The sequence below is a fragment of the Seriola dumerili genome, unplaced genomic scaffold (assembly GCF_002260705.1).
Source record: "Seriola dumerili isolate Sdu_G_001 unplaced genomic scaffold, Sdu_1.0 BDQW01000273.1, whole genome shotgun sequence".
Lineage (NCBI taxonomy): Eukaryota > Metazoa > Chordata > Actinopteri > Carangiformes > Carangidae > Seriola > Seriola dumerili.
The window spans coordinates 1,419,826-1,442,140 of record NW_019174528.1 but is presented as its reverse complement, the minus strand read 5'-3'; the positions used below and the strand labels follow the sequence as shown (position 1 = coordinate 1,442,140).

At 41.1% G+C, this 22,315-nt stretch overlaps 2 protein-coding genes across 2 annotated transcripts; one reads left to right on the top strand and one right to left on the bottom strand.

Annotated features, from left to right (window-relative positions):
• Nucleotides 1–2,172: 2,172 nt before the first annotated feature.
• ngly1 (N-glycanase 1) lies at nt 2,173–9,910 on the bottom strand. Its single transcript, XM_022757307.1, has 12 exons — nt 9,691–9,910; nt 7,946–8,060; nt 7,545–7,817; nt 6,757–6,919; nt 6,408–6,627; nt 5,904–6,025; nt 5,538–5,683; nt 4,425–4,535; nt 4,163–4,348; nt 3,576–3,761; nt 3,219–3,396; nt 2,173–2,985 (listed from the first exon to the last, which is right to left on the bottom strand). The coding sequence occupies exons 1-12, from the start codon at nt 9,789–9,791 to the stop codon at nt 2,777–2,779; spliced, it is 2,010 nt and encodes a 669-aa protein (XP_022613028.1). The 5' UTR covers nt 9,792–9,910; the 3' UTR covers nt 2,173–2,776.
• Nucleotides 9,911–10,132: 222 nt separating this feature from the next.
• oxsm (3-oxoacyl-ACP synthase, mitochondrial) lies at nt 10,133–13,252 on the top strand. The gene is made up of 2 exons (XM_022757306.1): nt 10,133–11,327; nt 12,042–13,252. Exons 1-2 carry the CDS (start codon nt 10,336–10,338, stop codon nt 12,442–12,444), a joined length of 1,395 nt encoding a protein of 464 aa, XP_022613027.1. The 5' UTR covers nt 10,133–10,335; the 3' UTR covers nt 12,445–13,252.
• The last annotated feature ends 9,063 nt before the right edge of the window (nt 13,253–22,315 follow it).

The following is a 22,315-nucleotide window of genomic DNA, read 5'->3' as shown; positions in this document are numbered from 1 at the left end:
TCCGGCTCCGCCATCTGCAAGACAGACGGCGAATCGTCCCGAGGATAAACCGACCAATCAGGCGGCGGGGTTTCAAAGACGCCGGTACTTCGACGAATAGAAAACGTCAACATTTAACGGCTCGTGCTATTCTTCCAACGCAAGATGGCGACAAAAACTCACTCAAGCCAAATCATTGAAAGACGAGACAGTGTGTAATATATTGCGTAGTATGCCGTAGCATTATTCTGGACTCGACTACTACCAGACTGCAAAAATATCTTTATTATACCACTATACATTTTTCTAACACTCATTCAATTACACCAACACTGACATTAATTTGTTTGGTTTATATTAAAACACAAGAATGGATGGTTATGTGTGAAAATACCATTGCACAGTATCATCATTATAAACTAGAAAACTTCCGGAGAAATTTTGAATGTTCCTGCTGCTTGGTGCGTGTATTTCACTTTCATTTTCATTCATGTCATAGAGACTTATCCTGACACTGACCTGGCCAAAATGGCCTCACAATTATAGAAAGACAGAAACACACACGCATAGAACCACACATCAACACGCACACACAAGTACACGAAAATACACCGTGTTGATTTATCTTAAAGTTGCTCTCATACCTGAGTTAAAAGGCTAAGAAATTAATGAGTTTAATTAGCCAATCAGAATCAGCTTTGCCCATTTCTGCCCAGTAACACCTGCTCCTGAATTTGTATTGCAGTCAGTGGGAGAGGTGGAGGGTACTCCCATCACTTCCTCAAAAACTGTAAAAGATATCAGAATGAGACCAAAACTGGGTGATACAGGACAAAAGAAATCTCTACATTTTTGATACAAAAATTGTCAATTAAGGTTGGAAATTGTGGGATTTAAAAAGAATTTGTCAGACTTTTTTTGAGTTGAGTTTAGGGTTGACTAAATGGAGCAAAGTCAGTGAAGAAGTGAATCCAGTCACACAGTTGCTTCTTCACATGGATGTGAATGAAACTGTATATGTTCAGGAGATAGCGCAGGATGTCACCAGTGAGTTCAATCAGGATCTTGAGTTATGAGCAAATATGATATTTGATATGATAATGATAGGCCATGTCCACATGTCAGACCAATCAATATGGATATACTTCAGATTTTGGTTAATACTAAAATTCTGTTCGCTGGGTTTTGAGGTGCACATTTTTGGTATTTGTTGTGGCCTCAATGGATCAGGCTCAAAATGCTTTGGTAAGGGCCTGAAGATATCTACCAACATTTATTATGATTGGACAAATCATTAACGAGTTATGACGAATTTACTGCTAAGCCCCGCCCCTTGTGAAGATTATTGGTCAATATCTTGAAAACTAAATAAGATATCAATAAGATCTATAAAAATTTTGATAAGTCTGGTCAATGATGATCGACAGAAAATTTCGTAGCAACCAGACCTAGGAGGAGATGTCAAAAAATATGTTTTTCCAAAAAATTTAAAATGTCGGAAAATCCATCAAGATGGGCTTTTTTTGTAGTGCACAGTGAGCTGGACTAGTGTTTGTAATTTCAAGTCTATCATACAAAGGGTACGAGGGGCGAGGACCTACAGCTTCCAGATTCCTTGCACGAATTGAAATGTTATTGCTTAAGTAGGACTTTGATCATCTTGAGGTTTTGAACTCATGAGCTCTGCATCCTCAGAGAAGGTGACTTATGGACTGGGAAAACATGAGCCGCACACACCTTCTCAGAAGATATCATTATGTTCAAACGTGGTATTTTATGATCAAATATTTTGGTGACTTTGAATCCAACAATTACGGCAAGATGGTGAATATCACTGTGGACTCACTTGATATCTGCCATTTGGAGAATATCTGTCAAATTTAGTAGCATTTGAATGATTTTTGGAAATATAGATCTTAATTGATTTAGCATTTTTTGGATATCTAAAGCCACAATATCCTAACACTGCGCAGCAAAGCTATGACCTAGCATCTGATGCATGCAACTAGTTTGGTTACAATAGTTTTAGCCAAATTTGATTTCTGAGCCATTATGTAAATTAAGATTCACAACACAGGTTTAAAATTATATAATTTTCATTGTAATTCCTTTTTTTGCCTGTATTGTCTATAGATGACGTATAGCAAATTTTGTGAGAATCGGATGAATGGCCTCTGACTAGTTTGTTTGAATATTTGAATTTTTTTTTTTTTGAGAAAATATGCAGATGAATCAAGAGAGTAAAATGGCAAAAGAATTTTGACTAGGCCGAGCCATTTTTGATATAATTGCAAAAACCTAAAATTGATCCTTACAGCGCCACCTTGAGGAGAAGGGGATGGACTTTTTGTTTTTGCTGCGTGAATGCTTGTAATGAAGAAAAATAAGAGTAATGGGAGCAAAAACAATATGGTTCTGTCCCTTCAGGTATGGGACCCTAACAAGCAGGAGATGGAGGTTTCAACACTGGTTTGCTGTGTGAAATGTGTCCATGCATCACAAACTACAGACACATTCACAGTGGAGGCATATGTTACAAAACTCTATGGCTTTATGGCTAAAACTCTGCACAGCTATATCGTAGACTGCATGTCTCCTAGGTGATTTGGCCCTCGGTCCGATCAAAGGTACAAAACTCAGGTTGTCATTCATCTATCATTAGATCATGCATATTTAATCATCTTGGATGAACAACACATATTGCACTGATTTGTAAACTTACATCAATTCTAGAGCTCAAACTATGATTCAAACAGTTCGCTCTGAACTTGTCAGAGCAGACAAGAGTGAAAAAGTATTAGGGGTCCAGTTTTGTTGAGCACAACGACTGTTCAGCATCTTCCAGGTGAACGAGGATTTCAAATGAAGGCCCCTCTGTCTCCTTCATGCTCCGTCTGAACAGCTGAGAGTGCTGCCACGATGTTTCCCCCTCTCCACCACTGAGTTCTGCTACAACGATGAAGTCTGAAGAGCCGGACAGAGTAGAGAACGACTGCATCTTCCCATCTGATGGTTCAAACACAGGAGAGGAGATTATCAGGAGGGATCATGTCATACAATCATATTTTTGTAGTATTTTATCAGAATATCTATGACAAATGACGGAGTATTAGGGCCACGCGGAGGGAAAATAAAGTCAGCTGTAATTTCATGAGAAGAAAATATGAGAATAAAGTCATATGTTTACAAGAATAAAGTCATAATATTATGAGAATAAAGTGGTAATTACGTAACTATACCTCCAGAGTATTCTGTAGTAATCTTGTCTGACTGCAAGTGCCAGCAGACTTTCCCCGTTTGGAAGGTCTGGCTACTGGCCATGATCGAGACAGACTTTATCTTCATTCCCACTGGAGCAAAATCAAACTTCCAGCTGATTCGTCCCACAGAGGAGCCTTCTGTTCGAGCTATGTACACCTTGAGAAAGAACACAACCACAGTGTTTCCAGGGGACGCTAAAAAGTGATGGACCAGACTGTTTTTCACCTCAAAAGTCACAATTGGGCATTGAACAACAAGTGCGTCCCAGCCGGGTTCATCACTCTTATCATTGCAAATCACAGAACAGAAACACATTGCTTCGTTAATCACCGTACCATCTGCCAGTCCTGCTCCACCTTTCTGAAGACGGACTCCGTCCTCCAGGCGCACTGATCCCAGCTCTGAGTGACCTCAGAGCCGTCTGACAGTCGACAGTACTGGTCTTTGGTGGCACTGTAGCACACATGCAGCAGCCTGTCGCTCTTCTCTCTCTCAGTAGGAGTAAACACGTAACCTGCAGCCTAAGAAAAACACACATACACACACACATACACACACACACAGTCACCAATCAAGCTCTAATTCTTCGAGCCATCAGAGTGTTAAGAGTCCAAGAGGTGTTTGATCACATATTTATTGTACTTATATTGGTTGTGTGTTTGGTTTTTCAGCTCATATCGGTTATGACAGAGTAAATATTAGAAACACCACTCGGTAGAATGCAGTCCACGTCAACAGCACCACAAAGTTCAGCTTCAAGAATGACCATGAACCTCAAACATAAACTGAGCATTACAACTGTTGGAACAGACTGCATTAAAAAATTCTATTAAAACATATGCAGTATAATTAAACGCATCAGTGGATACATACAGCCGATTGGAATAAGCTCCATCGTAACACCATTTATAATATACCTTACCTGTGTTGAGGTCCCTGGCTCAGCCGCTCTGGTCTCCCCCCTCGCTAACCTCCAGGCCAGAGAGCCAGAGTTGCGTCCTCCCAGCTCTCCTGGTTTTGGCCTCTTGGGGGAAATAAACTCCACCAGCTCGACAAGCAGCCTCTCCGTCAGGTCCTTCATCCGGTCTGGACTCAGGGACTGTTGTCTCTTCAGAACCAGAGCAGACAGAAAGAGTCACCGCAGGAAACGTCATGACATGCAGGGTTACAGAGTGAAGACTTACTGAGGCATTGAGCCCATTAATGGTGTGAAGCAGCCAGGCCTCTTGAACACTGGTCCTTCTTGACAAAACCTCTGGATGTTTGCAGGAATACCTCCATGTCACATCCACCACCTGCATCACACACACAAACACACACATATCGATGACCTTTACCCCAACATTAGCCATCACAACTAACCTGAACCAGAACCTTCATCTTATTGCTTATTTTCTCTGCGATACAGTGAGAGGTGACGCTCGAGATTACAAAAGCAGAAAGAAAAAAAACAAAAAAAAACAATCAGAATACAAAAATCACTTCCTGGTAAAAACAATTCCATTCAGAAACATTACGATTTAAAAGATTAAAAAAAACGTATTTCCATGCTTTCTCTCCATATTTAAAGTCTTGGAGCATAAACTCTAAAAGCAGTCTTTCCAAGGTCGGTGTTCACCCGAGGATCCAGTCCTGTAATTTGGTAATTTATTTAAGAATGCTTTATAAATATAAAAGCATTCTTAAATATAAATGAATATAAATAAATAAATCTGGTCTCATTGAGAGAGAGAACCAGACAACTTTTTGTTGCAATGATGGGTACTGTAGGAATCCCCAGTCATAAGTCTAAGAACAGAGTCATATACAGCATCTAATCCCTCAAAACAAACCATCTGCATAGATAACAACACAACATAATATCACAGTGACAATTTTATACAGAATTATTTCCATCAACTTACTTTATCACTTGCCTTCATGTCACCGAACTATCATCTTTCTCTCCCAAAACTATGGAACAGATCCACTAAAGGAATATATCAGAGACTCTTCAGGCCATTATCCACAAATTCCATGAAAAGATCAAACCAAAAAATGAATGTTGTAGTATACTGTTTCTTATTCCTCTGTGCCACAGACCTCAATGGTTGTGTATTAATCCGCAGCTGTAAGTAGTTCCAAACATTTGCATTATTTCCTCCATTTGTGTGCCATTTTTAAAGATTAATTAGGAACCACTGGGCTGAGTTCCACCGTTAGGGTAGATTAGAGAGTGTTGATGGACTAACACATTGTAGTTTTTGGTATTTATGTAATAGTACAGTAGTATTAGTAGTAGTGTCTGTTTTTCTGACCTGGTCCTTGGAGAAAGCCAGAACATAGGCCAGTTTCTTCCCCCAGCCGACCTCATACAGCAGAGGCTGATCGCAGACGTTCTCACACGAGTCACAGTGGAGCCAGCGACGCTGAGAGACCGAGTAGATCTCTGTCCACACGTGGTCTGAAACAACACAGACAGGAAAAGACTTTCACACTGAACAGCTAGTTCTGATATCAGAATGAATATGAATTTAAGAAGTTTCAAAAGCCAATTCTGATCATTTGTGAAACGTAGTGACGTGTTCCTAAAGAAGAAAGAAAGAAGATAAATAAACTTCTGCTCTTCCTCCTTGTGCAGAGAATCAAGTTGGCAATGCCACATCAGTCAGTCATGTACATACCTGTGCTGTCCCAGATGTACCTGGCCTCAAGGCCAAGGGCTCTGCAGCACAGGGTGAAACAGTTAGCCCACTCCCCACAGCGCCCCCTCCTGGTTTCTAGCAGCTTCTCAGGATTGTTGTACCTGGTGTTAATAAAACAGAAGAATGTGCATCAGCTCAAGCAATCCATATTATTATGTGTGTTTTGTCTTACCATTTTAAAATTAGTTAACAATGAATACTACAAAATAAAAGTAAAATGGAAATGTAATAATCAATATCACTGCCTAACTTGTTCTGCAACCTAATCCCAATTTTGACCTCAAATCTAACCTCAAGAACTCGTCCTGAACTCCCTCACTGCAGTCGTAGGAACTAGACAAAATGTCACACACACACACACACACACACACACACACGCACACACACACACACACGCACACACACACACACACGCACACACACACACACACGCACACACACACACACACGCACACACACACACACACACACACACACACACACCTTGGGAATCTGGTGGAGAGGCTGCAGGCCTGACAGTAATGGTCCTCCACTCGCTGAGCTCCCCAGCGGAGGTCGTCAGTGCTGGGACTGAGGGAGCTGGCGTTCTGGGTCGAACCTCCACAGCGGCTGCAGGGCAAAGAGTCCACCCAGGAGAAGAAATCCTGTTTGAACCACCTGAGTAACTCCAGCACCAGGAAGTCTTCTATTCCAAGTTTACATTCTACAAACAGGAAAGCAAGACAGATGCAAGTCAGTGTCTCTGAATCAGTGTGTAAAGGAGCGTGCAACATTTCCGTTTGTTTGCAGGCAGTATGATACAGACTGATGACTCTGAGTGAGGGGACTTCACCTGGGTCGGCATCTTTAGCCTCCTTCAGCTTGAGCTGAGCAGCCGAGGACAGCTGCTGGTGAGGGATGTGGCTCCTAGCTTTCTGCTGCAGCTCGGCGTTTTCATACAGCATCACATGTTGGAAATTAGACTGGAGAGTCACAAAGAAGCTCATACTGCTCTCCTGACAGAAAGACACGAAAACATCCAGGTCAGTCACCACCAAGAATAATGAGAGAGATTGTGAAACAGACAAGTCACGATTTTTCAGGAGTGGATGTTCAGAGATATAAGTGACTGTATGAAAGCTATTTTATTTAAAAGTTTAAAATGAGTGTTTCACCATTAACAGTGAAAAGAAACAAACCATAAAGAATTTAAGAAGCAGTACCCCAATTTCAACCCCAAAATCTTAAGTGTACGAAATAATGATTAATCACCACAGTCACCAATGAGCACATTTCAAGATGCATTGCAAAGAGCAATGAAATCTTTAGAAATTAATATTCCAAACACTAGTGCCACATTACAAATGTTGCATACATACAACTTTGAAATGCTGTCAGGCCATCTCACTGTCTGTTCCTAATCTGGCAAACTGCATTTTTTTTACTGACAATTACTGGAGTTTGTAATTAATTAGACAAGATGTTCACCATAGATTTGTTTATTCTCAATTTCAAATGAAAGCAGATCTGAGCTAAAAGAAAAAGTGAGTTACAGTGTGTTTAGCCTGTGCTGTGACACTGCAGCTGAACGCTATAAATTTATAGAGTCACAGTTTATTTTGTTTAAACCAGGGTCTTTACCAAGGATGATGGCTGTGATGGAGGTTGTGAAACTGGCTGGATGGAGGTAGCAGCAGCAGAGCTCGCTGGAGCTGGGGTTGGGGCTGTGGCTGAGGCCACGGTTGAGGCTGAAGCTGAAGCTGAAGCTGAAGCTGAGGCTGAGGCGGCCTGAGCAGTTGGTCGGACGAGCTGTCCTCCTTGCAGCCTCTGATCCCTCTCTGCTGCTATGGATTCCCTGATGAGCCTCAGCTGCTCCACTGATGCAGACTTGGGGAACACCAAGTGGGTCTCAGCCTGAAAAGAGGTGCAACTGGGCAGTTAGGTCACATATGACTATATAGACTCTAGGGAATGAGGCAATATCACACGAATACTGGCTTTAAACTCCTGCTGTGGCCCCCTGGCTGCTTCTTTTTGATTACCTCCTCAAATCCCATCTCGAAGAGACATTCCACAGCTCCTTTGATGGGCAACAGCTTGGTGGAGAACGTCGGATTCCCTATGCGGATCGACCTGTACTTTTCCTCATTGGGAGACCTGTGGGGGAGTGGCATCAAATGAGGAAGTACAGCAATGGGCTGATCTCAATACCTTTTGTTCCTCTGTGGCATAAGACACAAATTACTATGAACAAAGTAGTGAGTTATGCGTTCATTTGCTAGACGTAAACACACAAATTATAAATTAGTGTCCTTAGATTAATCAGTGTTGTTGTTACTGTGCACACTTTTATGGGTTATATCCTACTTTACTGCTTTTTGCTTTACCATTGCACAACAGTGGGCACTTTCTCTAAATGTTGACTACTCAAAGAAACAAATTTAAGACTTCTTCCTGGTGTGTCACTCTTCTTCTTCTTCGTCATCATTTTGTTTTACAGCAGTTGGCATCCATCTTATTGGTGCATTACTGTGATCATATCCTATAAAACCCCTGTATCCCTTAGAAAACCTATCAGCATTTCGACCTGTGCTGCGTCACCCATGCTCAGTTATCCTTTTAATGTGAAATACCTCAGATCATTCCTCATCATTTCTCTCTGTGCCCCCATACCTCCTACAACTCAGGCACATGCTCCACTGATTCCTCCTCCTGGTATCCATCACAAAAGCTGGTGTTTCCCTACCACCTTCAGTGATTTTGTTTTGAAGCGCACAGTGACCCAACCTTAACCTTTTCAACGCACCATCCTCTCTCCTGTATCCGCTCCCTGTCCTTGTTAATTTGAAATAGATGTCTCCCTTTCCTCTCTTCTTCCCTGGTGTTTAACAGCAGCTGGCATCCAAGTAGTTGCATTCCTGCCATCTTTTCGCTATCACTCAGCTCCTACATTGTCCGGTCTACTAGATCTTTTTCATTAGTCCTGTTTCCCGCAGGAAGTTAATATCCTCTGTTCACTCCAGGACATTCTTCAGCCCCCTTCCTCTCATCCCCAATGTGCATCTATTGCAGTTGATAATGACATGTTCTACTGTTTCTGGTGCCTGACATTGCTCACAGAGACCGGTTGAATGTTTATCCATCATGAAGTGTTCTACTCAGGTTGCTGTGTCCTATTCTTAATCTTGATATGATGACCTCTTCTCTCCTGTGTCCTCCCCTCTTCCTTACACTGCCAACTTTGCTTTTGACTGAATCTAAATATCTCTCCTCATTGTCCGCTGCTGCATTCTCCATGAATATTTGTCTTTATAATGCTTTTCCCGTCCGTTTTTAGATTTCTTAATTCTGATGACTGTATTTGATTTCCGTAGAGCTTGTTTAGCCGGGTTGTCCACTTTATCGTTCCCTCTTGTGCCAATATGAATCCATAAGAATTTGACTTCGGTAGAAGATGAATCTGAACATGTCAAAACCTTATCTTGTTTAGTGTTTTAAAAACCTGTCGCGGTGGTGTGTCACTCGTGTGCTGAATTAACCTCAAGACAACAGGAGGTCCGTTTATGTTTACGTCTACTGATTAACAAGGGCAAATAAACATGACAGGTCTTGTTAAACAGAGTTTGGTTTAACGGTAACAACAGCATACAAGTTGAGCCCTCAAATACAACTAGCCTTTGCGTTTTCGACTGTTAAGCTACTGTTTCTGAGACCACCTCAGCTCGACATAAGACATCTCAACGGACACAGAGCCGGGCTGTAGCGTACATTAAGTTAGCAACCGTACCTTAAAATATTGTCCGCATATGTCAGTAACAACTTGGCGACGTCCAGGAAGACTTCGTTTGGATTCTCACACAACGCTGTGACCGCTGGTGACACAGCCATGTTGGTATTTCCCGTCCAATCTGTAAAGTCCTCTTAGTTTTTCAGTGTGGTAGCTAATGCTAACACGGCAACTGCGGTTTAGATGTTTTGGGTCCTGACTGAGGCTGAGGCTGAGGCTGCCCCACCAACCGCCTGAATGAATATTCGCAGCTTTTTAAAAAATATTGTATGTGATTGTTTTTTTTTCTATGGTTACGTTTAATTGGGAAATCTAATCTGTTGTGCTGCCGTGTTAATAATTTTAATTTAACAGTTTAGACCGAATATTTCCCGGTTAAACGAGTGTGGCGTTCCCAAAGGCGATCCAAAGTTACAGGCAAATTTTAGGACGACTTCTTGTTGTATGGATGTTTGTAGTATGTGTTCTATGGATCTGTCGACTACTAACTTTGAAGTAGAGCTCTGTCGAGTGACCAATAAACCGACGTTCAGCTGTGTCACGACGATATTAATTATATCTTTAGTTTTGTAACTTCATCCCTCCCATGTTGAGGGAGCATTAACCAAAGCTATAAGCTAGCTGTCAGACTTGATAGATAACAGGATGTCTGCTCTACCACTGTCCTGCTGGACTAAACTCCTGCTGAGGCCACAGAACATGGGGACACTTCTACAGAAGAGTGTCTGCGTTTGTCCAAACCGAGAGTCCAGGCGTCGCAGCTCTGGACAGCAGAGAAGGAGGGTGGTTATCACTGGCATAGGGTTGGTGTGTCCTCTGGGCACAGGGACTGCTCTGCCCTGGGACCACCTGATTAAAGCCCAGAGTGGGATTGTTGCTCTGGACTCAGAGGCGTATAAGACTGTTCCCTGTAAAGTGGCCGCTCTGGTAACCAGAGGGACAGAGGAGGGTCAGTTTAATGAGGAGAAGTTTGCCTCTCGGGGGGAGATCAACAGCATGTCACCAGCCACTGTGATGGCTCTCGGAGCTGCTCAGCTTGCCCTGGAGGACTCGGGGTGGTACCCCAAAGCCCCAGAGGACCAGCTCAACACAGGGGTGGCTGTTGGCATGGGCATGGTGTCACTGGATGAGATTGCTCGCACCTCCGCTGCCTTCCAAGAGAAGGGCTACAACAAAGTGAGTCCCTTCTTTGTGCCCCGCATTCTCGTCAACATGGCTGCTGGGCACATAAGTATCAAACACAGATTAAAGGGTCCCAATCATGCCGTGTCCACGGCGTGCACAACAGGCGCACACGCTATAGGCGATGCTGCCAGGTTCATTGCCCATGGGGATGCAGTTGCTATGGTTACAGGGGGAACAGAGTCCTGTGTAGGGCCTCTGTCAATAGCTGGGTTTGCAAGGGCGCGTGCCCTCGCCACCAAATGGAATGACAACCCTGCGCTGGCATCAAGACCTTTTCACCCAGAGAGGGAGGGCTTTGTGATGGGCGAAGGAGCCGCTGTGCTCCTGCTGGAGGAGCTGGACCACGCAGTGAAGAGGGGGGCCCGGATCTACGCAGAGGTCCTGGGCTATGGACTTTCAGGGGACGCTAGCCACATCACTGCACCCACTGCAGACGGGGATGGTGCATTCAGGTGACTGATTTTTGGCTTTTCGGAAGCAGATACTTTTTCTTATGTTTGAACCAATATTTTTTCTTATATTCAATATCCCACTATAAAATAATGACAAAAATAACAGAATTATTGCAGGTTACAAGTTACAGTCAATCAAGAAGTTGCATGGTAAATTCGATTAATAGAATGGTGGAGGGACATTTTCATGCCACACATACAGGCTTACATACAGTCTCCACTATGTTCACCAGCTGGTCTTTAACTGTGTCACTCTGCTGTTTGATGAAGAACTAAACATTGTGTACATCATTTCCTTAGATTTTCTTTCATTTGGTCCATTGCTTACATACAAATATTCAATGGTGCAACTTTAGTTCCTGAGATGTGGGAACACAGCGACATTAGGAAATAGAAGTATAAATGAGCAGGCACTTTGTAAACAAATACCCAGGATAGACAAATTATTTGGGGAAAGAAAAGGAGACAGATGAAAGAACAGAACATCACATTTACAGACTGACTTCCTGTCTCAGCTTTGATGTACTGTGGCCTTCATGTGCTGGAAGGAACTGCTGTCCAGATTTTATTTTCACCTCGAAATAAAGTGACATAGATAATCTGGTTATACTGTTACTGTTATACAATTTTTTTATTACTGATAGATTTAATGCCTAAAAAAAAATCAAGATCCAAATTGTAATAAAGCAGCATTATCTTTTATTGTCTCCACAGGTGCATGTCTGCAGCCCTCAGAGACGCCGGTGTCTCACCAGCAGATGTAACGTATGTGAATGCTCATGCCACATCCACGCCGTTGGGTGACGCAGCTGAAAATGCCGCCATCAAGAGGCTCTTCCAGCAAAGCGTTGACAGCCTGGCTGTGTCCTCCACCAAGGGAGCCACAGGACATCTGCTCGGAGCAGCCGGGGCCCTGGAGGCAGCGTTCACCGCTCTAGCCTGCTACCATGGAGTCCTGCCCCCGACTCTCAACCTGGACCGCACCGAGCCACAGTTCGACCTGAATTATGTTCCCTGCACCGCGCAGTCATGGCAGACTCGGGGCCGACGGGTCGCCCTCACAAACTCCTTTGGGTTCGGCGGCACCAACGCGTCACTGTGTCTCGCCAGCGTCTGACAACACACTGAGACTAATTCTTGACGTTTTATTTGAAATCAGATGTGAGTAGAGAACATGAGAAGAACTGATCAGTCCTGCTGCTGGTTGGTTGTGAAAATTCTTATGAACTGATCATGTGAATATTGTGAATTTAGAGAAGTCTCTCACCTTGAGAGAACGTCTTCAAATTTGGCACAAAACATTCACCTGGACTCGAGGATGAACTGAAGGCTAAAGGTCAAAGGTTAAGGTCAGTATGACCTCACAAAACACTTTATAGCCTTTACTCAAGACTACACACAGTAATTATGACACATTTTTACACATATGATTAATATTTTTCTGACTCTGGATAAACAGGGATGTAACCTGAAACTAGTCTGAGCGGCGGAGGGATACAACTGCGAGGAAGTAGTTCTAGTTTTGGACATGACATTGATCCAATTTACATGTAGTGAGCATCAAAAGAAGCTATTCTGTAGTAGAAGAAGTATTATGGTTTCTATCAGGGAAAGCTGTACAGAAATTGTGGGGTTTGTTCTGCTCACCGATATTTGCAGTTTGTGACAGCAAGCATAAACCTGGCTGCACTAGGCTGCGCTTAATCCTCACTCATTAACACTGCTGTTAAATTGATCTGATCAAGCTGTCATTGTGTTTCGTCGAGAAAATATCAGAAAATAGTGAAAAATGCACTGTAGAACCAAAAGTGACATTTTCAAATGTGGCGTTTATTCAGTTAATGAAGTTACAATGATATAAAGCAGAAGATGTCAAGTTTAAACAAGGTTTTTTCTGCTTGAAAATGGATTTGGCTTTGACTGTGACTGGAACCTATGTGACATGATTTTACAAGGTCCAGTTTCTATGTCTATTGTTTGATCATAAAAAAAAAAAAAAAAAAAAACTGTGTAAGTGTGAGTTTGTGTCGTACCAGCAGGTGGTGCTGGCTCACAGCAAGTCATGCATTTTGTTTTCATATACCCCCCTTTCATTAGAGTTTAATCATTAGAGTTTAGGAGACAGTTCTATTCACATTATCCCTAAATCACATGACCTAAGAACAATCATGAAATGTCATCGTCCTCTGAGGAGAAACAGCACGTGGAGACGCAGAAGGCTTTTAGATCCATTAGAGTAAATAGAGAAAACATCATTCAATAGAAAAGGTTGATATTAATAATTGAATAAAGAAGAGAATTGCATTGCATCCTGTTAGCTTCCTGTGTCAGACTCCTGAACAGGAGATAAGTAGTGTTTAATACCTACTTTAATACCATCATCATAGAGGCATGATCTCACAGTCGTGCTGTTTGTGATCACTTATGGAGGCACTTTCCACGCTGCGACCTCTGGCTCTGTGTTGCTTTCCTCTGGTGTTAGCCTGTTTTGTCCTGCTTTGTCTTTAGCAGTGAGAAAACAACACGGGGTCACCACAGCAGAGGGGTGAGTAAGAGAGGTTAATTGGGGACAACGTGCCATTATGTCCGGATTGAAAGTGAAGTAATCGGGTAAACAGTCCCCGAAGGGAGATGGACAGTTTTCTCAAACTGTTAATGTTTCTGCAAAGTTTGAAACGACAATTATTCTGCTGCTTCAGAAAAAGGAGAAGAGACACACGGTTGTTTTGTGGCTTCCTGAGGGAGACGTGATGATTATGTGGGAACATAAAGAATATCTTATTCTGGAAGCTCATATATTCCTGCAGACGTGGTTCTGTGTTTTTAAATTGCCCCATGGAGATTTTTAGGGGCTGTGAGTAAAACAAATCTCATTTAAAAGTAAATCATGTACAGTGGAGTCCAAAAGTTTAAAATGTGTGTGTGTATGTGTGTGTGAATACAGTATATATGGTATAACTTTATATGCAATCTATGGTTCTACACTGTAATAAGTAGGTCAACATACACAAGTCTAAAGCCTCATTAGCAGCTCCAGACTGTAAAGTCTGTTACACCTCACAGAACAGTTCAGTGCTCTACTAACAATCTTGTTATTCCTGGACACTAATGAGACGAATGTCTCACAGTGTCAAACTATACATTGTGAGACATCGGCTTATTTGCTTTTTGTGAAATGGACAAAATGATGTCAATCTCATGTCTGTACTGAGCAGGGGACAGGAGGAAGTTAGCCTAGCTTAGCATGAAGACTGAAATCAGCAGCTGTAGCCTGGCTCTGTTCAAATTTAAAAAATACATCTATCATAGAGTGACCAGACATCCCTGTTTTCCAGGGATAGTCCCCATTTTTGGTTTCCCATCCCCAGCTGGAACGTCCAACAACTTTGCGCATGTTTTGGCCAACAGTGGGCGCTGGCTGCTACCCTTTGGCAACTTCAGAAATTAAGCTAAAACCATGAAAATAATAGAGTTATCCAATTAGACTTTTCTTTTTTTGTTTGTTGTTGTTGTCTCTAGGCAAAGAAAAGGTTACCTGACTCACTCAATGACAACCTGAAAATATAGTTTTCATGTTGGAAGAAGTGAAGAAGAAGTCGCCTGATTGTCTGCAATGGACTTCACCTGACAGTATTCACAACCTGGAATATTATTATAAAAACCTTTTTGTTTCTTTTGATCTGTGGATTCTTAGGGGCTAAAGGAATATACATAATCGAGACAGACAATCAGACTTCACGACGTCTACAAAGGCAGGGAGTCGTCGTTTTGTCAGTCGTCTTTCACCATAGTTAATTACAGTGCAACAGTTACTCATGGGCAGAATACATGAAACCGGGACTGTCCCCATTTTTATTTCATAGATAAAAACACTGGATATTTTAAGGATATATTGACCACTGAACTGGAAATGTCCCCGTTACATTAACATGTTGTATGTTGTTTGTTTTAATAATGTGTAAGAACAAGATCAAGTCATGACGGAGGAAGAGGATGATGGTCCCTCACATTATTACTTCATGACTGTGATTTTTCAGTGTGAATACAAGATTATAGTTAGTGGATAAAAAATATTTGTGGATTAAAAGATGAGAAAGATTTCATCTTTCTTTTATACAAGAGGAAGATTTGGTGTCACCAGAGTCGCAAATATTGAGGGAGTCACCAAAGACATCAGGATTCCTGCTCCGCAGACAGCAAATGTCATGGAACTTCAGCCATTAGTTTAACAGACAAATGTCATGGAAACGTGTGTTGACCACAGGGGGATATTTGACTTGATAATGGTGTTACAGCAAACGTCAAACAGTCAGCATATGATTATGATTCATCCTGTGGGGACATGGCAAGCTGAGCAGTAGCTGAGATAATGTGCTGTGTTCCAACGTGATGGACTAATTGACAATCCGGCACCATCTTTAGGTTGCCGCCAGAAGGCAAGAATAATATTCTATAATTACATAACACACGCTAATAAGCTTCATTATCTCACAATATTCCTACGTTATGCTTATGATGCCTTTTTGATTTGATGCTTCATAAGTAGCTCGTAACTCTGACAGTGAAACGTTGAATTCATGTTATATGGCAGGACTGGACCTCTTGCTCTGTATTTCACTTGATGAATATTGTATCGTCGTGATTTAATTTAATAACATGATGTAAAGCCGGAACCAGATGATGAATTACTGTACTGGGGAATGTCTTCCCAGACCCATTTTTAGAGATTACGTTTTATTAACTCTTCTGCATGTCACATCCAGCTAATGAATAAATCAATTATTCATCCGTTTTTTAATTTGAAATAATCTGACACAGATAAATGAGGAAACAAGGTTTTTTTTCTTTCTTTTTTTTTTTCTTGTCAGAAAGGAAAGCCCGACATTTTCATGGGGGGATATTTTGGCCTCAGAACTTGCTGTATGCATCACTCTCTGCTCGGTGATTCAACAGCTAACATGCACCGAGATCAAGAGTGTCGGGGATTCCCCACCTTTACGTACTGCAAATTCACACATGCATTCACACAAACACATGACAACATTAAAGTGTGCAGACTCAAGGACGAGGACACGGCAGAAGCAGCGCTGCATCGTGATTCTGCCTTCCCACCATCCCCTCGGCTCTCTGAGAGTTAAGTGTACCCACTTCCATCACTCCATATAAATAGTGCCTTAGCTGGGCAGGAACTATTGATTCCTATTGCTGTAATGATGATGACTTTGGTTCATGTTATTCCTTTTTCTCTTCCTTTTTCTTTTTTTTTTTTTTTACAGCCCCACCATCTAATTAGGAGATATCCAAGCTGAATTATGATCACCATGGCAACAGAGTCAGCATGCATTCCTTTGATATCACCCTGTCCCACCGGGAGCACAGCTTATCACCATGTTCTAAAATTAGACCTCTCCTCTCTCTGTGGCACATTCTGGATGGCCTTCATTCCTAAGCTGTGACCACTGATCAGGTCCAGTGTCAGACCTTCGTTTCATCCATGGAATTATGGAATTACAGGTTGTTAGAATAATTATAATGAAATTTCATTCATACACAACCTATTAACTACACCTTATATTATTATTTTATGTACTATACATAGGCTATAATCACAGACCGCCTGCAGCCAGAGGAGAAAGACCCATATTCAACCCTCTGAGGTCGATGGATATTTCCATTAATATGTTTCCGATAACACAGTGTAGAAATATGGTTTAAATGTTGTTAAAAATCTGTTGACTCTCCACTTTCCATTTCTTATTCTTGCGGGACTGTACATGATTTAAAGCCAGAACTAGAAGGCCAAAAAACAGACCTCTAAACTTTAGTTCAAGCAGAGTGACAGTCAGCGCTTCAACTCAGTGATATTACAAAATCTAATTTTAGCCATTTATTAAACATTTATCTATATTATACTCATATATTGCACTATTTGTTTATGAACCTAAGACTTTAGTAGGTCTATTTCAAAAACTGGGTTTCTGTTTTTCAGCATTTGGGCCAAATTATCTTTTTGCACAGTGCAAAGATCAAAAAGGCATTGTTATAGAAAGAGCTGCGATAGTTCTGGAAATTGTGACGAAAACACTTGAGCATTATGTGATACGCAAGTTTTTAAAAGATGACTTTAAGAAATAGTGTAGAAATCCAGAAAATACCCTTAGACCTCAGAGGGTTAAGAGGGATAACAGAGCCACAGCCCAGGAGCTCTTTCACTGAATAATGAACTAACCAATTAAATGTAATATGCTCTTCTCTTCACAGTGTGTCCTACATTTCATCCAGTATCATAAAATAATTTACAGTTTTCAATCTGTGTCAATACTTCACCCAATGCCTCACATTTTAACCCCACAGAGGTAACAGCAGCTCTCATGGAAGGAAAGTAATTTATAATCAACTGAAGACAATATGAGTAAGAGACAGAATATCAAAAGCCTGTGGTAATTGAATTGATTACAAATTGTATTTGGGCAATGAAGTACAACATAAGTTGAAATAAGGCAGGTTTATTAGTCAGCTAATTCAAAGCATTGAATGGCTGGCTTAGTCTCATCCTCAGCTAACTCATCCTATGGTGTCCCGCAAGGCTCAATCCTGGGTCCGATTTTATTTTCCATGTACATGCTGCCTCTCAGTGACATCATTTGGTAAATACATTGTCCATTTTCACTGCTACGCTGACGACACACAACTCTATCTACCAATCAGACCGGTCTAACATAACAATCCTCCACAACTGTCTCACTGAAATAAAATACTGGACGACAGACAATTTCTTGCAATTAAATCAAACTAAATCTGAACTCATTGTACTTTGGTCCTTCTGCAAAAAGAATTCAAATCATAGAAAACTCAAATAACAAACTACATGAAACCCTCCGACAAAAATCGTGAAGTAATCTTTGATCAGGTTTTGTGTTTTACACCAAAGTTATTCAGTCATGTTTTTTTTTCAACTTATCAAGTCTTTTAATTCAGCCACAGATCATAGAAAAGTGTGTTCACATGACTCCGGTCTCAGCATCTCTACACTGGCGGCCTGTTCATTTCAGGGTTGATTTTAAAATCATTTTTACTTTTACTTCACTTTATTACTTTTAAGGCCAGGTTTGGGCTGACTATATGTCTGCTCCCTATATGTCTGAGCTTTTATCCCCTTATGATCCATCACTTCTTAAGACTAATTTTTTTGAAAATTCTTATTGTGTTCTATCTTTTTAATCTAATTTAGATTTTACTTTGATTTGTTTGGATGTTTTATATTTGACTCATTTGAAGCAGCACAAAAGTGCTACACAAATACCGTCTTATTATTATTATTATTATTATCATCATTATCATCATTACTTTCATTGTTATCATTAGCGTGAGTTGTCCACTGATCGGAAGGTCGGTGTCCTTGAGGAAGATACTGATACTGATCTGTCATTGTGTGTGTGTGTGTGTGTGTGTGTGTAGGTCTATAGGATAAAGCTCTGGGTGATGTCTAATGCACTTTGAGTAATCGATAAGACTAGATAAGCGCTATATAAGTGCAGTCCATAAGATGAGTAAATGCATTAAAACATCAATTGGAGGTGGTCGAGACGTAGACGTTAAAAAGAAGAAGGTTCGATCTTGAGGGATCTTAGTTGCATCGTTTACCGCTCTGTCTCTGTTTCCTGTCTTCAGCTCTACTGTCATGACAGAATAAAGGCAAAAACAAAACAAAATGAATAAAGAAAGAAAATAAAAAAGGTTAATTAAAGTAGAATAAAATGAGGTATTATACAATACAATATATTTTTTGTAAAATTAAGTTGAAGTTTATTAAATAATTTTATTATCAGTTGCAGTGCTTTATTATTTCATATGTAATTTGTAGGTGTAACATTTAAGTTGGTTATTTACAACCCCTTCAGTGTGGAGCACCTTTGGTTCCCGCCTGCCACTGTTTGCAGGGGGACAGGTGTGAATGTGACAGTGTTTTTGATGGACATGTCCTGCTAAGAGGACAGAATAAAGTCGAGTCAACTGTCATACTGTGTTGGTGGTGATTATAGACGAAAGTTAAAAGAAAATTGTAGCCCACTTGTCGCGCTATCGACCAAGAAATCAGGGTAACACAATCAAAACACTTCATCGACACATTTGTCACTCATAACACACTAAAAAAAACCACCACAATATGTACCACTATTGTCTTTGAAGCTTTTATGTCTTTACAGTATTTAGCAGGTGACATGACAACAAAAAACAACGACACTTCTCCACTGAATAGACTGTTCTACCTTCAGTAAACGTCACAGAAATCAATCAGAGAGGCTGCGATACAAAACCAAGAATCTTTCTGCACGCCTGATCCATCCCTGCCAGTCTTACAGGGTCATCCACGGCGTCCAGGAGAGGCACGAAAAGGAGAGTAAGAAATGTGGAAGGTAAAGTGACATGGGGTGTAACCCTCTCTGGTCTTTGTCTGTATTATTTTATTCACACGTGTCTGTACACAAGGTCAGTCACAGGTCACTATGGTCCATTGTTTATCTGTAGCTCAGTGAGCGTGCAGCTGCTCCACTCACATCAGCAGTAGTCATAGTAACCAAGGTTACATCGATAGCAAGTGTAGCGGAGATGTAAACATTGAGTAGAGAGGAAGACGCTCCTTAAGATCCTCAGTGAGAGTCAGGTGAGACATCAGATCATGTTTAGAGATGTGGAATGACTTGAAGTGCTTTGGATGGTGTTAAACAAGTTAACATCTGTAATTCTCCATTTCCTGTCTCCTTGATGCACCAAGCTCCAAAAAGTACTTCTGCTTCAGACAGTACGTGTCTCCTGATTGCTCCTTCATCCTTAAAAGATTTCCATCTCCAGCATCGTCTGTTATGACCCACTTAAGAAAACGTCCAGGGGAACACAGGCAGTAACATCAATACTCTTAACAAACCACAACAACAAAGAAAAGGTTTTATCCCTCCTCCACTCAGACTGGCTTCAGGTTACATCCCTGTTTATCCAGAGTCATAGAAAGTATGAACCATTTGTGTGAAATTTTGTCATAATTGCTGTGTGAAATCTTCAGTAATGGCTAAAAAATGTTTTTTGAGGTGAGTCCCCAAAACTTAATCAATTCATCCTTGAGTCCAGGTGAATGTGTGCGCCAAATTTGAAGTCGTTTTTTAAGGCGTTACCGAGACATCGTGTCTACAAGAATGGGATGGACAGACGTACATACGGACGAATGTACGGACAATCCGAAAACAGAATGACTCTGTTGCTGGTGCAGAGGGATAAAAAGAGGTGGGTCAGACACATAGAAAATGTAGCAGGGTGTTCATTATTAGACTAACACATGAAGCAAAATGCAACAAAACGAACAAGAGATTCAGGGAAGCAAGAAACATCGGGTTTCTACGAGGCCAGACGAATAAAACTCAGGTAACCTACACAGTCAAACAAAACAGAAACTCTTGGAAACAGAGTCAGTCGCCAAGGACGAGAAAGAATCCTACTCACGAAGAACAACCACAGCAACAACACAACAGACTCACAGGCAGCTCGGTGGCCAAAGGGCCAGAAACACCAGCTCTTGGAGGCTGATATAGCTGATCCACTGATGAGGAAGTGACACACGTCTTCCATAGAAGTCGTCAAGGGATGAAAATAAGATCTCAGCGTGCTACATCTCATTTAGGAGGTCATGCATTTTTTTAAAAGATTTATTTTTAGATTTAAATGCAGAGTTTTGGCAGCGGTTGAGTTTGAGTGAGAAGACAGGTCATGAATTTTGAAAGATGCAAAATATCTTGTGGCACGAAATGGAGCTTATTTCAAAAGCACCCCCAAAAGAAAGTAAGTGAGTTCCCAACAATGGACCTTCTTACTGAGGACCTCTATTATTTTAGGTCAGATCATATTGTGCAGATTCCAAGATAAAGTTGTGTCTAATTAAACAACCGTAAACTAATGGAGACGGACATAGGAGCTCTGGTTGGTTTCTTGATGCCATAAATTGAAGATATCATATATGGTATAGCGTGGCCAGTTGTTTACTTGTTCTTGTTTTTTCCTTACTAGCAGCATCAGGTTAAGAAGACCAGAAATGAAATGAAAACCAGGGACATTTCCAGTTCAGCGCTCAATACATCCTTAAAATATCTAATGGTTTTAATCTAAAAAATAAAAAGGGAGACAGTCTCAGTCGCATCTAATGTAATAAGCTATGGTGAAGGACGACTGATAAAACAGTGACTCTCTACCTTTGAAGAGGTTGTGAAATCTGATTGTCTGTCTCGATTATTTATATTTCTTTAGTTCGTAAGAGACCACCGATCAAAAATAAAATCAAAAGAGTTTTTCATAAAAGTATTCCAGGTTGTGGATACTGCCGTGTGAAGTCCTTTACATACCAACTTCTTCTTCTTCACTTCTTCCAACATGCAAACAGTTTTTTCGAGTTCTTGCTGGGGGCTTTGTGTACATTTTGTTTCGTTAGCTTACTGCCTGGTGATGAGCTCCTAACCAATGAGTGAGCCAGCTAACATTTTCTCTGCCTAGAGAAAACAACAAAAAAAAGAAAAATCTGATTGAACGATTATATTTCGACGGTTTTGGCTTCACATCTGAAGCTGCTAGAGCTAACAGCTAGCAGCTAGCAGCTAGCGCCATCTGTTGGCCAAAACAAGCAACAAAGCTAGACTTCTGTTTTTAATTCACAGTTAAAAACTCAGGTACAGACATTAAAAAAATATATATCATCCAGAAAACACAATATATTCATGTTGGTTAAACGAGCCCATCTTACATTACATTCCTACATTACATAAACCCAATTACTGTGACGCCAACTTTGATTTTATACTGAAAGCTGCAACGGGAAGTGAGGTTGTGTCTGTTACCCGGTGACTTCACACAGAGAACCCCTCCCTTTCTCACCGTTCACTCCTGTGCGGTGTTTTATTCTGGGTAAGGTAAAAAAAAAAGAAGATGCGAATTCACACTGCGACTTG